The sequence below is a fragment of the Oncorhynchus masou genome, chromosome 20 (genome assembly GCF_036934945.1).
Source record: "Oncorhynchus masou masou isolate Uvic2021 chromosome 20, UVic_Omas_1.1, whole genome shotgun sequence".
Lineage (NCBI taxonomy): Eukaryota > Metazoa > Chordata > Actinopteri > Salmoniformes > Salmonidae > Oncorhynchus > Oncorhynchus masou.
The window spans coordinates 21,427,856-21,444,244 of NC_088231.1; the positions used below are offsets into that span (position 1 = coordinate 21,427,856).

Here is a 16,389-nt window from a genome sequence, read left to right on the forward strand (position 1 = left end):
GGTCCTCCCCTCCAGGGAAATGTGTCTAAATGGGGAGAGGTGAGGAGGGGTTGAGAAAAGAGCTTCTTAGTGGTCCTCCCCTCCAGGGAAATGTGTCTAAATGGGGAGAGGTGAGGAGGGGTTGAGAGAAGAGCTTCTTGGTGGTCCTCCCCTCCAGGGAAATGTGTCTAAATGGGGAGAGGTGAGGAGGGGTTGAGAAAAGAGCTTCTTGGTGGTCCTCCCCTCCAGGGAAATGTGTCTAAATGGGGAGAGGTGAGGAGGGGTTGAGAAAAGAGCTTCTTGGTGGTCCTCCCCTCCAGGGAAATGTGTCTAAATGGGGAGAGGTGAGAACCATGTGTGTGTTGCAGGGCTTCCTGCTCTAATGAACAGCAGTATACCTCCAGGGGAAGAGAGAGATGGGGAGACAGAGGGAGAGAGAGAGGGAGGTGGAAAAGAGGGAGGTGGAAAGGGGGAGAGAGGGAGGTGGAAAGGGGGAGAGAGGGAGGTGGAAAAGAGGGAGGTGGAAAGGGGGGGAGAGAGGGAGGTGGAAAGGGGGAGAGAGGGAGGTGGACAGGGGGAGAGAGGGAGGTGGACAGGGGGAGAGAGGGAGGTGGACAGGGGGAGAGAGGGAGGTGGACAGGGGGAGAGAGGGAGGTGGACAGGGGGAGAGAGGGAGATGGAAAGGGGGAGAGAGGGAGATGGAAAGGGGGAGAGAGGGAGGTGGAAAAAGAGGGAGGTGGAAAGGGGGAGAGAGGGAGGGAGGAAAGGGGGAGAGAGGGAGGTGGAAAGGGGGAGAGAGGGAGGTGGAAAGGGGGAGAGAGGGAGGTGGAAAGGGGGAGAGAGGGAGGTGGACAGGGGGGGAGAGAGGGAGGTGGAAAGGGGGAGAGAGGGAGGTGGAAAGGGGGAGAGAGGGAGGTGGAAAGGGGGAGAGAGGGAGGTGGAAAGGGGGAGAGAGGGAGGTGGAAAGGGGGAGAGAGGGAGGTGGACAGGGGGAGAGAGGGAGGTGGACAGGGGGAGAGAGGGAGGTGGACAGGGGGAGAGAGGGAGGGAGGTGGACAGGGGGAGAGAGGGAGGTGGACAGGGGGAGAGAGGGAGGTGGACAGGGGGAGAGAGGGAGGTGGACAGGGGGAGAGAGGGAGATGGAAAGGGGGAGAGAGGGAGGTGGAAAGGGGGAGAGAGGGAGGTGGACAGGGGGAGAGAGGGAGGTGGACAGGGGGGGGGAGAGAGGGAGGTGGACAGGGGGAGAGAGGGAGGTGGACAGGGGGAGAGAGGGAGGTGGAAAGGGGGAGAGGAGGAGGTGGAAAGGGGGAGAGGAGGGAGGTGGAAAGGGGGAGAGGAGGAGGTGGAAAGGGGGAGAGAGGGAGGTGGAAAGGGGGAGAGAGGGAGGTGGAAAGGGGGAGAGAGGGAGGTGGACAGGGGGAGAGAGGGAGGTGGAAAGGGGGAGAGAGGGAGGTGGACAGGGGGAGAGAGGGAGGTGGACAGGGGGAGAGAGGGAGGTGGACAGGGGGAGAGAGGGAGGTGGACAGGGGGAGAGAGGGAGGTGGACAGGGGGAGAGAGGGAGGTGGAAAGGGGGAGAGAGGGAGGTGGAAAGGGGGAGAGAGGGAGGTGGAAAGGGGGAGAGAGGGAGGTGGAAAGGGGGAGAGAGGGAGGTGGAAAGAGGGAGAGAGGGAGGTGGAGAGAGGGAGACTTACAAGGGAGGAATAAGAGGAGTAATTACCCTCTCCCTTCCTACCCATCTCTCCCTCTGACCCCGCCTCTCAGTTTGCCTGAGACACACCATGCTAGTAAATAACAGTATCCCCCTACCAGGACTTGGGCTCTCCAAAGTGCAGGTAGTTGATGCTATAAAGGTCCATGTCTTCAGTGTGCCAGGAGAAGCTGGTCTTCCACATGCCGAAGTACAGGTAGGGTGTGTTCACCCCCTGGATAGAAACACCACAGTCCTCTTCAATCACATCCAGGATGGAGTTGAGGTGGCCGATGTTCCACTCCTCTATACCCTACAGGAGAGGAGAGGAGGAGGAGATAGGAGGGAGAGAGAAGAGAGGGATTTAGAGGAGAGAGAATTAGATGAAATACAGAAGGCAGAGAGGAGGTGAGAGGAGGCGAGAGGATAGAGAATTAGATGAAAGGAGGCGAGAGGAGGAGAGAGGAAGCAGGAGGAGAGTGGAGGAGAGAGAATTAGATGAAAGACAGAAGAGAGAGAGGAGGAGAGATGAGACAGAAGGGAGAGAAACAACCAGATAGAGTTGAGGTGTCAGATATTCCACTCCTCTATACTTCACCCTGCACCAGGACAGAGGAGAGGTTGGGATGACGAGAAAGGAATATACAGGGAGTGAAATGACAGTGATCCTGATGATCAGTGATGAGTGACAGAGAGAGGAGTGAGAGACTGAGCATCTATGAGTCCTGAGACATCTACCTCGTCATAGAGGCTCCCGGGGACGTCAGCTCCATATATGGGAGATACGAAGGTTAGGTTCTTCCAGTACTTCCTCTCCAGGTCCTCATAGTTCAGGTAGCGGGGAGTACAATATCTGGAGAGGTAGAAGATCTATGTTATAACTACTATACTAAATATAACACATAGTTCAGGTAGAGGGAGTACAGTATCTGAAGAGGTAGAAGATCTATGTTATAACTACTAAATATAACACATAGTTCAGGTAGAGGGAGTACAGTATCTGGAGAGGTAGAAGATCTATGTTATAACTACTAAATATAACACATAGTTCAGGTAGAGGGAGTACAGTATCTGGAGAGGTAGAAGATCTATGTTATAACTACTAAATATAACACATAGTTCAGGTAGAGGGAGTACAGTATCTGGAGAGGTAGAAGATCTATGTTATAACTACTAAATATAACACATAGTTCAGGTAGAGGGAGTACAGTATCTGGAGAGGTAGAAGATTATGTTATAACTACTAAATATAACACATAGTTCAGGTAGAGGGAGTACAGTATCTGGAGAGGTAGAAGATCTATGTTATAACTACTAAATATAACACATAGTTCAGGTAGAGGGAGTACAGTATCTGGAGAGGTAGAAGATCTATGTTATAACTACTAAATATAACACATAGTTCAGGTAGAGGGAGTACAGTATCTGGAGAGGTAGAAGATCTATGTTATAACTACTATACTAAATATAACACATAGTTCAGGTAGAGGCAGTACAGTATCTGGAGAGGTAGAAGATCTATGTTATAACTACTAAATATAACACATAGTTCAGGTAGAGGGAGTACAGTATCTGGAGAGGTAGAAGATCTATGTTATAACTACTAAATATAACACATAGTTCAGGTAGAGGGAGTACAGTATCTGGAGAGGTAGAAGATCTATGTTATAACTACTAAATATAACACATAGTTCAGGTAGAGGGAGTACAGTATCTGGAGAGGTAGAAGATCTATGTTATAACTACTAAATATAACACATAGTTCAGGTAGAGGGAGTACAGTATCTGGAGAGGTAGAAGATCTATGTTATAACTACTATACTAAATATAACACATAGTTCAGGTAGAGGGAGTACAGTATCTGGAGAGGTAGAAGATCTATGTTATAACTACTATACTAAATATAACACATAGTTCAAGAAGAGGGAGTACAATATCTGGAAAGGTAGAAGATCTATGTTATAACTACTAAATATAACTCATAGTTCAGGTAGAGGGAGTACAGTATCTGGAGAGGTAGAAGATCTATGTTATAACTACTATACTAAATATAACACATAGTTCAGGTAGAGGGAGTACAATATCTGGAGAGGTAGAAGATCTATGTTATAACTACTAAATATAACACATAGTTCAGGTAGAGGGAGTACAATATCTGGAGAGGTAGAAGATCTATGTTATAACTACTAAATATAACACATAGTTCAGGTAGAGGGTGTACAGTATTTATAGTTACTGACTTGTCACTGTTACATCTGAACACCTGTGTGTGTTTATACAGTGCTTGTCTTTGTTGTGTGTGTGTTTATACAGTGCTTGTCTTTTTTGTGTGTGTGTTTTAGTTACTGACTTGTCAGTTGGCGAGGCGTCTGAACACATTGTTATTTTGTGTGTGTGTGTGTGAACAGTGTGTGTGTGTGTGCCTGTTGTGTGTGTGTGTAGTTACTGACTTGTCACTGTTGGCGAGGCGTCTAAACTCCTTAACGCTGAGCGGTTTCTTCTGGATGTTGAACTCTGAACAGGCCTACTGGCCAGCAACCATCTGCTGGATAGGGGCGTGGATCACCAGGTCATCAATATATCATATACACCGAGAGTTCAGCCCTTAGGAGGAATCACCTGAGAGAGGTAGAGGAGGGGTTATCACCTGGAGACATATATGAGACATAGTTCAGGGGGTTATCACCTGGAGACAGGTAGAGGAGAGAGTTATAAGGGGTTATCACCTGGAGACAGGTAGTTCAGGAGAGAGAGAGAGTAGGGTATCACCTGGAGACAGGTAGAGGAGATCTATGTTAGGGGGGGGGTAATCACCTGGAGACAGGTAGAGGAGAGAGAGAGAGGGGGTTATCACCTGGAGACAGGTAGAGGAGAGAGATCTAGGGGGGTTATCACCTGGAGACAGGTAGAGGAGGTAGAGAGAGGGGGGTTATCACCTGGAGACAGGTAGAAGATCTATGTTATAACTAGGGGGTTAACACATGGAGACAGGTAGAGAGAGAGTACAGGGGGTTATCACCTGGAGACAGGTAGAGGAGAGATAAGGGGGGTTATCACCTGGAGACAGGTAGAGGAGAGAGAGAGGGGGTTATCACCTGGAGACAGGTAGAGGAGAAGATCTAGGGGGGTTATCACCTGGAGACAGGTAGAGGAGAGAGAGAGAGTAGGGGGTTATCACCTGGAGACAGGAGAGGTAGAAGATCTAGGGGGTTATCACCTGGAGACAGGTAGAACAGATAGTTCAGAGTAGAGGGGGTTATCAGGAGACTGGTAGAGGAGAAGATCTAGGGGGGTTATCACCTGGAGACAGGTAGAGGAGAGAGAGAGATAGGGGGTTATCACCTGGAGACAGGTAGAGGAGAGAGAGAAGAGGGAGTTATCACCTGGAGACAGGTAGAGGAGAGAGAGAGAGAGGGGGTTATCATCTGAGACAGGTAGAGGAGAGAGAGAACTAGGGGGTTATCACCTGGAGACAGGTAGAGGAGAGAGAAAGAGAGGGGTTATCACCTGAAGACAGGTAGAGGACTAAATAGGGGGGTTATCACCTGGAGACAGGTAGAGGAGAGTACAGGGGGTTATCACCTGGAGACAGGTAGAGGAGAGAGATAGGGGGTTATCACCTGAAGACAGGTAGAGGAGGAGAGAGGGGGTTATCACCTGGAGACAGGTAGAGGAGAGATAGAGAGGGGGTTATCACCTGGAGACAGGTAGAGGAGAGAGAGGGGGTTATCACCTGGAGACAGGTAGAGGAGAGATCTAGGGGGTTATCACCTGGAGACAGGTAGAGGAGAGAGACAGGGGTTATCACCTGGAGACAGGTAGAGGAGAGAGAAGAGGGGGTTATAACTACTAAATATTATCACCTGGAGACAGGTAGAGGAGAGAGAGAGGGGGTTATCACCTGGAGACAGGTAGAGGAGAGAGAGAGGGGTTATCACCTGGAGACAGGTAGAGGAGAGAGAGAGGGGGGGTTATCACCTGGAGACAGGTAGAGGAGAAGAGGGGGGTTATCACCTGGAGACAGGTAGAGGAGAGAGGGGGTTATCACCTGGAGGCAGGTAGAGGAGAGAGAGGGGGGTTATCACCTGGAGACAGGTAGAGAGAGAGAGAGGGGGTTATCACCTGGAGACAGGTAGAGGAGAGAGAGAGGGGGGTTATCACCTGGAGACAGGTAGAGGAGAGGAGGGGGGTTATCACCTGGAGACAGGTAGAGGAGAGAGATAGGGGGTTATCAACTGGAAACAGGTAGAGGAGAGAGAGAGGGGTTATCACCTGGAGACAGGTAGAGATAGGGGGTTATCACCTGAAGACAGGTATAAGAGAGAGTTCAGGGGGTTATCACCTGGAGACAGGTAGAGGAGAGAGAGAGGGGTTATCACCTGGAGACAGGTAGAGGAGAGAGAGAGGGGGGTTATCACCTGGAGACAGGTAGAGGAGAGAGATAAGAGGGGGTTATCACCTGGAGACAGGTAGAGGAGAGAGAGTAGAGAGGGGGTTATCACCTGGAGACAGGTAGAGGAGAGAGAGAGGGGTTATCACCTGGAGACAGGTAGAGGAGAGATCTAGGGGGTTATCACCTGGAGACAGGTAGAGGAGAGAGAGAGGGGTTATCACCTGGAGACAGGTAGAGGAGAGATCTAGGGGGGGGTTATCACCTGGAGACAGGTAGAGGAGAGAGTTCAAGAGAGGGGGTTATCACCTGGAGACAGGTAGAGGAGAGAAGAGAGAGGGGGTTATCACCTGGAGACAGGTAGAGGAGAGAGAGAGAGGGGGGTTATCACCTGGAGACAGGTAGAGAGAGAGAGAGAGAGAGGGGGTTATCACCTGGAGACAGGTAGAGGAGAGAGAGAGAGAGGGAGTTATCACCTGGAGACAGGTAGAGGAGAGAGAGAGAGTCACTGGGGGTTATCACCTGGAGACAGGTAGAGGAGAGAGTGTGTGTGGGGTTATCACCTGGAGACAGGTAGAGGAGAGAGAAAGAGAGGGGTTATCACCTGAAGACAGGTAGAGGAGAGAGAGAGGGGGTTATCACCTGGAGACAGGTAGAGGAGAGAGAGAGGGGGTTATCACCTGGAGACAGGTAGAGGAGAGAGAGTGGGGTTATCACCTGAAGACAGGTAGAGGAGAGAGAGTGTGGGGGTTATCACCTGGAGACAGGTAGAGGAGAGAGAGAGGGGGGGGGGGGGTTATCACCTGGAGACAGGTAGAGGAGAGAGAGGGGGTTATCACCTGGAGACAGGTAGCTGGAGAGAGAGAGGGGGTTATCACCTGGAGACAGGTAGAGGAGAGATCAGGGGGTTATCACCTGGAGACAGGTAGAGGAGAGAGAGGAGGGGGTTATCACCTGGAGACAGGTAGAGGAGAGAGAGAGGGGGTTATCACCTGGAGACAGGTAGAGGAGAGAGAGAGGGGTTATCACCTGGAGACAGGGGGTTATCACCTGGAGACAGGTAGAGGAGAGAGAGGGGGTTATCACCTGGAGACAGGTAGAGGAGAGAGAGAGGGGGTTATCACCTGGAGGCAGGTAGAGGAGAGAGAGGGGGTTATCACCTGGAGACAGGTAGAGGAGAGAGAGAGGGGGTTATCACCTGGAGACAGGTAGAGGAGAGAGAGAGGGGGGTTATCACCTGGAGACAGGTAGAGGAGAGAGAGAGGGGGTTATCACCTGGAGACAGGTAGAGGAGAGAGAGAGGGGGTTATCAACTGGAAACAGGTAGAGGAGAGAGAGAGGGGTTATCACCTGGAGACAGGTAGAGAGAGGGGGTTATCACCTGAAGACAGGTAGAGGAGAGAGAGAGGGGGTTATCACCTGGAGACAGGTAGAGGAGAGAGAGGGGGTTATCACCTGGAGACAGGTAGAGGAGAGAAAGAGAGGGGTTATCACCTGGAGACAGGTAGAGGAGAGAGAGAGGGGGGTTATCACCTGGAGACAGGTAGAGGAGAGAGAGGGGTTATCACCTGGAGACAGGTAGAGGAGAGAAAGAGAGGGGGTTATCACCTGGAGACAGGTAGAGGAGAGAGAGGGGGGTTATCACCTGGAGACAGGTAGAGGAGAGAGAGAGGGGGGGGTTATCACCTGGAGACAGGTAGAGGAGAGAGAGAGGGGGGGTTATCACCTGGAGACAGGTAGAGGAGAGAGAGAGGGGTTATCACCTGGAGACAGGTAGAGGAGAGAGAGGGGGGTTATCACCTGGAGACAGGTAGAGGGAGAGAGAGAGGGGGGGTTATCACCTGGAGACAGGTAGAGGAGAGAAAGAGAGGGGGTTATCACCTGGAGACAGGTAGAGGAGAGAGAGAGGGGGGTTATCACCTGGAGACAGGTAGAGGAGAGAGAGAGGGGTTATCACCTGGAGACAGGTAGAGGAGAGAAAGAGAGGGGTTATCACCTGGAGACAGGTAGAGGTGAGAGAGAGGGGGTTATCACCTGGAGACAGGTAGAGGAGAGAGAGGGGGTTATCACCTGAGACAGGTAGAGGAGAGAGAGAGAGGGGTTATCACCTGGAGACAGGTAGAGGAGAGAGAGGGGGGTTATCACCTGGAGACAGGTAGAGAGAGAGAGAGAGGGGTTATCACCTGGAGACAGGTAGAGGAGAGAGAGGGGGGGGTTATCACCTGGAGACAGGTAGAGGGAGAGAGAGAGGGGGTTATCACCTGGAGACAGGTAGAGGAGAGAGAGAGAGGGGGGGTTATCACCTGGAGACAGGTAGAGGAGAGAGAGAGAGGGGGGTTATCACCTGGAGACAGGTAGAGGAGAGAGAGAGAGGGGGTTATCACCTGGAGACAGGTAGAGGAGAGAGAGAGAGAGGGGGTTATCACCTGGAGACAGGTAGAGAGAGAGAGAGAGAGAGGGGGTTATCACCTGGAGACAGGTAGAGGAGAGAGAGAGAGGGGGTTATCACCTGGAGACAGGTAGAGGAGAGAGAGAGAGAGAGGGGGTTATCACCTGGAGACAGGTAGAGGAGAGAGAAAGAGAGGGGTTATCACCTGAAGACAGGTAGAGGAGAGAGAGAGGGGGTTATCACCTGGAGACAGGTAGAGGAGAGAGAGAGGGGGTTATCACCTGGAGACAGGTAGAGGAGAGAGAGAGGGGTTATCACCTGGAAGACAGGTAGAGGAGACAGAGAGGGGGGTTATCACCTGGAGACAGGTAGAGGGAGAGAGAGAGGGGGGTTATCACCTGGAGACAGGTAGAGGAGAGAGAGGGGGTTATCACCTGGAGACAGGTAGAGGAGACAGAGAGGGGGTTATCACCTGGAGACAGGTAGAGGAGAGAGAGAGGGGTTATCACCTGGAGACAGGTAGAGGAGAGAGAGGGGGGTTATCACCTGGAGACAGGTAGAGGAGAGAGAGAGGGGGTTATCACCTGGAGACAGGTAGAGGAGAGAGAGAGGGGGTTTCACCTGGAGACAGGTAGAGGAGAGAGAGAGGGGGGTTATCACCTGGAGACAGGTAGAGGAGAGAGAGAGGGGGTTATCACCTGGAGACAGGTAGAGGAGAGAGAGAGGGGGTTATCAACTGGAAACAGGTAGAGGAGAGAGAGAGGGGGTTATCACCTGGAGACAGGTAGAGAGAGGGGGTTATCACCTGAAGACAGGTAGAGGAGAGAGAGAGGGGGGTTATCACCTGGAGACAGGTAGAGGAGATAGAGAGGGGTTATCACCTGGAGACAGGTAGAGGAGAGAAAGAGAGGGGGTTATCACCTGGAGACAGGTAGAGGAGAGAGAGGGGGGGTTATCACCTGGAGACAGGTAGAGGAGAGAGACTGGGGGGTTATCACCTGGAGACAGGTAGAGGAGAGAGAGAGAGGGGGTTATCACCTGGAGACAGGTAGAGGAGAGAGAGGGGGGTTATCACCTGGAGACAGGTAGAGGAGAGAGAGACAGGGGTTATCACCTGGAGACAGGTAGAGGAGAGAGAGAGGGGGGGGTTATCACCTGGAGACAGGTAGAGGAGAGAGGAGGGGGTTATCACCTGGAGACAGGTAGAGGATGATAATCCCCAATTTACACTCATACACACACACACACACACATAGGTTGTTCTCTCATCTTTCCTGAACAGACACACACCAAACAGACTTCCAGTCCCACTCTCAGGCACACACCCACCTTGGCGAGGCCAGCGCGGTGCGCCCCCTGGGCCTCCATGTAGGCCAGGTACCGGTTGAAGTCTCTGAATTCCTCCACGGTGGGCCTGAAGGTCATGATCTTGCAGGAGGGGTTAACGGGGCCGTAGACCTCCGCCCCTGCCATCCTGCCTGCTCACACAGAGGAAGCCTTGGCAGGGAAACAGTTACTCCTCGTTAGAATCTCATTACAGTAACACGTTCTGTTAACGAAGGGGGAAGCAGTGCAATAAGATCTTAAGGAAACGGGGCAGGAAGGGGGTTAACGGGGCCGTAGACCCCTGTCATCCTGCCTCCACCAATTAAACCCAGACAGAGAAAACAGTATAATATAAACTGGGTGGTTCCAGCCCTGAATGCTGATTGGCTGACGGCCGTGGTATATCAGACCATATACCACGGGTATGACAATACAATGATTTTTACTGCTCTAATGACGTCGGTAACCAGTTTCTAATAGCAACAAGGCACTCGGGGGTTTGTGGTATTTAGCCAATATACTACGGCTCAGGGCTGTGTCCAGGCACTCCGCCATGCGCGTTACAACAACCCCTAGCCGTGGTATATTGGCCATATACCACACTGCCTCTGGCCTTACTGCTTAAATAGAACACAGGCTTGGGCCATAGGCTGTCTGACTAGACTGATAAAACCTAGAGATACATACCGTAGACTAGCTAGATCCCAGCTAGTCTACATACCGTAGACTAGCTAGATCCCAGCTAGTCTACATACTATAGCTAGACTAGCTAGATCCCAGCTCGTCTACATACCGTAGAGACTAGCTAGATCCCAGCTCGTCTACATACCGTAGAGAGCTAGATCCCAGCTCGTCTACATACCGTAGACTAGCTAGATCCCAGCTCGTCTACATACTGTAGACTAGCTAGATCCCAGCTCGTCTACATACTGTAGACTAGCTAGATCCCAGCTCGTCTACATACCGTAGAGAGCTAGATCCCAGCTCGTCTACATACATACTGTAGACTAGCTAGATCCCAGCTCGTCTACATACCGTAGAGAGCTAGATCCCAGCTCGTCTACATACTGTAGACTAGCTAGATCACAGCTCGTCTACATACCGTAGAGAGCTAGATCCCAGCTCGTCTACATACTGTAGACTAGCTAGATCCCAGCAGTCATACATACTATAGACTAGCTAGATCCCAGCTTGTCTACATACTGTAGAGACGCTAGATCCCAGCTAGTCTACATACTATAGACTAGCTAGATCCCAGCTAGTCTACATACTGTAGAGACGCTAGATCCCCGCTAGTCTACATACTATAGACTAGCTAGAACCCAGCTAGTCTACATACTATAGACTAGCTAGATCCCAGCTAGTCTACATACTATAGACTAGCTAGATCCCAGCTAGTCTACATACTATAGACTAGCTAGATCCCAGCTAGTCTACATATTGTAGAGACGCTAGATCCCAGCTAGTCCACATACCGTAGACACGCTAGATCCCAGCTAGTCTACATACTGTAGAGACGCTACATCCCAGCTAGTCTACATACTGTAGAGACGCTAGATCCCAGCTAGCCTACATACTATAGACTAGCTAGACCACAGCTAGTCTACATTCTATGTGCAGACCGACAGCAGCCCTATTTTACAGCACAGAAGTAACCATGTATCTACTAAGTAGTACTAAACGGTTATTATAAACTGGGTTGGTTCGAGCGACCTGAATGCCGATTGGCCGACAGCCGCGGTATATCACGCGTATGACAAAACAGTTTGCTTTACTGCTCTAATTACGTTGATATCCAGTTTATAATAGCAATGAGGCGCCTCCGATCAGGACCAGGGTCTGTGAACAACACTCAATGTTGTGCAGTGTAGGCTACAGTATTACTCATATGAATAACACATCAATAAAAAGCAACACATAGGTTATTATTGTGTCACTAACCAATAAGGCCCGATAACAATATTAACCTATTATGTGCAACACATTTATTATTCTTATCAGGCCTCGTTGGTTAATTACACAAAACAGCCAAGGAAGCAAGCTTCTCTTCCTTCTTCCTGAGTCCAGCTCTAACACACCTGATTCTACTAATTACCTAATCATCAATCCAATAAGCCTTGATAAGCTAGTAGATTATCTGAACTAATAAACCCAGTGTTGCAGACAGTGCAACTGCAATAAATCAGCCTCCAAAATGGCCCATATTCCATAAATAGTACGGGGATTTGAACTTGCAACCTTCTGGTTACGAGTCCAACGCTCTAACTACCAGGCTACCCTGCCACCCCCCAATAAATCAGCCTCCAAAATGACCCCTATTCCATATATAGTACACTACTTTTGACAATAGCATAGGAGTATGTACTACTTTTGACTAGGGTTGGCACCCTATTCCCTATTTAGTGCACTACTTTAGACCAGGGTTGGCACCCTATTCCCTATTTAGTTCACTACTTTAGACCAGGGTTTGCACCCTATTCCCTATTTAGTTCACTACTTTAGACCAGGGTTGGCACCCTATTCCCTATTTAGTTCACTACTTTTGACCATAGCATAGGAGTGTGGGTTCTGGTCAAACGTTGTGTCCTGAAAAGGGTGCTCTTTGGGATGCAGGCCCTATGCTGTCTTACTCATGTCACCTTCAGTTTCGACCAGGGTTGGCACCCTATTCCCTATTTAGTTCACTACTTTAGACCAGGGTTTGCACCCTATTCCCTATTTAGTTCACTACTTTAGACCAGGGTTGGCACCCTATTCCCTATTTAGTTCACTACTTTTGACCATAGCATAGGAGTGTGGGTTCTGGTCAAACGTTGTGTCCTGAAAAGGGTGCTCTTTGGGATGCAGCCCTATGCTGTCTTACTCATGTCACCTTCAGTTTCGCTGTGTGTTATTTACAAGTTGGACCACTGGGTGGCGGTCATCTCCCACAAAGGGAATCGTGGTCCTCCCAAAATATTCTGACAACCCCTCTGCTCGTTACCACCAGCAGGGTTCCCGATCACCATAACTCTGGCGTCCGTCCCGAATGGCACCATATTCCCTACATAGTGCACTACTTTTGACCAGGGCTTACATCAACATTAGAGCACTATATAGGGAATAGGGTGCCATTTGGTATACTCACTTTGGATTTACTTTGACAAAGAAGACAAAGGACTAGACACACAATAACAGTTGGTTTCTTAAAGAAAAAAAATAGTTCAAGCAAAACAGTACAATGAGGAATAGACCCACAATAAAGAAATGCGTCTCAAATCAATTCATTTAGATGATCTCACAAAGCAATGAACGGATAATACAATAACAATAAAAACGTTACATTTTAATTGATTCGAATAAAGTAAATCTATGAATTATGTTGTTGCATATCATGTTTGATATAAAATGGTAACTTTGCCATTTAAAGCTGTTCAAACATTTTCTTAAAAATCATGCAATGCACTTATTATATATATATAGCAGCTAAATGATCAAATCACTTGTGACAGTGCATTTATTTCCCAAGATAAGTCCGAAGTGCAGTGTGGCTAATCTGATCTTTGTCTGTCTTTCTGTCCGAGCTCGTCTACGTTCAGTTGTGGTAGCCAGCAATGGCAGATCGAAGGAGACAGTTCAAATAATTGATAACTACGACTTGATTTGAAATCAACCACTCCCTTTCTTTCGTTATAGTCAGAATTCAAGAGTCTTGCAGTAGTCAAGTGTGAGATAAATAACAAGAACTGGTTACGATGAGAAAAGGGATAAGTAGCCAGCTTGCTAAACTGGCCATCTTGCACAATGCGCGTAGCAGAGATGGGGGTTTAAATCCCATCTTGAATGGATGCAGTCGAGATTTATGCTAACTAACTAACAAGGCCCGAGGTTAGCTAGCAAGCTACAAGCTGACCAAATATACTGCACGAATTCAACATATATCAACCATAAATAGTCTGGCTGTTATCCAGACACACATAGAAATACATTTACCTAGTAACGTTAGTATTGTGCATCGCAGTTTCACTGGTTTAGCGAGCTAACAACATATTAACAGTTAGCTATTTGCTAGTAGAAGTTCGCACAACGTAAATACCAAGTCAACGGGTTCGAGTTAGCCTCACCAGCTAACTGTGAGAGGTAACTGTTAGCTAGCCGGTAATAAAACAGGGTATAAATAAACATTCTGTGTTAGCCGTATAACGTAGACTACGTCCAAGCAGAACTACTATATCTACAGCCAGTTTAACTATACGCAATAATGTCTGAATCAATTGATAAATGCATGCAAGCAGCGAAAACGAGTTGCTGTTGTTAGCCAACGTGTGCCAAGTTGGGCTAGCTAGCAGCGGTAGCTTAGTTAGCCTAGCCAGCCAGTTAGCCTAGCCAACCAGTTAGCCTAGCCAACCAGTCCACCGCTTACAAACGAAAATAAACGCCATAAACTAGTTGACACTGAACATTATAGTCATGAATTAAACCCGTGTTCTAGATTGCATTTGTAAGGAAACTTGTACTGTACCTTTTGGTGTATGAAAAATGTGTGTTTCGTTGTATTGTTGTTTATCTCTTCTCGCCCTGATCGCCCAGCTGTTTTCATATAACAGCTGGTCAACAGCGACTTGTTCTTCTGTCTGGTCGATAAGCAGATTTCAGACCAGTGGTGTAGTTGGCTGCCCCCTGTCGGACAAAGATGCACCTTCACCTCAACAAATGCAGAAAAAAAATGAGAAACATTTAAAAAATTAAGTATTTATTTAATTATAGGAATATAAAATAGGAAACATATAAAAATGAAGCATTTAATTAAAGGAATATTTTCTATTAAATGTTCATTCTGAAATGCTTTGTTTTTCACATTTTTGGGAGAGACATTTCGATTGATATTTTCCCCTTCCTGTTTTCCTATTGTTTCAGTGTCTACACAGAATTTCCAAGTTTATATACATGTAAAGAATGAATAAGACTACGTGTGTGCAATATGAATGTCGCTATATATGTCTGTTATCGTTGCTATGTGTGAAGCAGGTGTTAAAACGAATTACAGTTAGCACGACCGACTAGGAGATAGTGAAAGAGGAGTGGCATCTATCACCGTTCACGAGGAACCAAACGGACACGAACGGTCCAAAAGGGGGGCGGAACCTACCTGAATTTGTCCAATAAGAAGCTATAATATTCGTTGCAAAATGTTTACCGTTAAAACGTTTTGGTACGACATAGATTAATGAATACAGCCCAGGGTGACAACGCCGATGACTTTCTCTGAACATGGCCGCTCAAGATGAACTCAGTAAGTTTCTAACTGCTTTTTGCAGTGATTAAATGCATCGTTAGACACTTCATGTATCGGTAACATGTATTATTTCATTTAGTACACAGTCATAACTTTATCGAGAGAAAAACGCCTGTGATATGAACTATTAACACGTTGATTTGAGGTAGCTGGCGAACGCTAGTTAGAAGGCCGTCTGCACAGTCATGGTCCAAATGAAATAGTTGTATTAAAGATCAACGTGATCTGATGGCGACTGGAATAGTTGTTTTGTTTTTTTAAACATTGGATCAGTCATTTCATTCCCTATTTGTAACGATGTCATGTTAGATCTGTAACTACGATTAAACTAAACGATTATATTTTGGCGTAACCAAGTGGCTAGCTTGCTGGTTAGCAGTGCAGCCAGGCGTCCGGGACAATATGAATTGTCTTTAAGATGAACATTTTGTGTGTGTGTGTGAAGTTAGCTAATTAGCTCTAGTAGCTAGCTAATTCATTGCAAGCCAGCTAGTTAGGTATCTCGATGGTAACAGGTTGCATACATGGAATGAAAGATGACACGTTTTAATTTAATGCAGTGAGTGTGTTGGCAAACACACACCTCTCACAAGGTAACGTCAGCTAACCATTTTTAGCTAACTGACTGACTAACTAACCAGCCAAATCACCAGCTAGTTAGCTAGCCACTCATTTATGTCATTAATTCCTTGCCAACTAGTTGCCAGTCCGATGCAAGTAGAAAGCATATACGCCCTGTCGGACATAACTAATGGCAGCTACGTCATGCAGGCTTTGTGATCGAGCTCAGAACAGCATGTAACAGCCTATCCACCCCAGTTATAACACATATAACACAATACAAGGTGCATTGGCTATTATAACAGTCCCTTGTTGAGACTTTAGGTCTGAATGTTGTAGCTCCATTTGAAATGTTTACAGTTGAGTCATTTAGCAGACTCTCAGTCTTCTTCAGAGTAAACTGAGCCACTCGGGACCAGCTAAATGGACATCCGCTCTGTACCGCAATTGGACAGGTGTGTTTTCTGTACCGCTTATTTGGACAGGTGTGTTTTCTGTACCTTATTTGGACAGGTGTGTTTTCTGTACCTTATTTGGACAGGTGTGTTTTCTGTACCTTATTTGGACAGGTGTGTTTTCTGTACCTTATTTGGACAGGTGTGTTTTCTGTACCTTATTTGGACAGGTGTGTTTTCTGTACCTTATTTGGACAGGTGTGTTTTCTGTACCGCAATTGGACAGGTGTGTTTTCTGTACCGCAATTGGACAGGTGTGTTTTCTGTACCTTATTTGGACAGGTGTGTTTTCTGTACCTTATTTGGACAGGTGTGTTTTCTGTACC

At 48.0% G+C, this 16,389-nt stretch overlaps 1 protein-coding gene and 1 pseudogene across 2 annotated transcripts in view; one reads left to right on the forward strand and one right to left on the reverse strand.

The window, feature by feature from the left end:
• Positions 1-14,377, reverse strand: part of LOC135506584 (lysine-specific demethylase 4C-like) — a 60,083-nt pseudogene extending 45,706 nt beyond the window's left edge.
• Positions 14,378-14,944: 567 nt separating this feature from the next.
• The window catches only part of ecpas (Ecm29 proteasome adaptor and scaffold), a 176,247-nt gene continuing 174,802 nt past the window's right edge, over positions 14,945-16,389 (forward strand). For both annotated transcript variants that reach the window (XM_064926747.1, XM_064926748.1), the window contains exon 1: positions 14,945-15,044. In XM_064926747.1, coding sequence (XP_064782819.1) covers positions 15,023-15,044 — 22 coding nt within the window. In that variant the 5' untranslated portion in view covers positions 14,945-15,022. The remainder of the gene's footprint in view (positions 15,045-16,389) is intronic.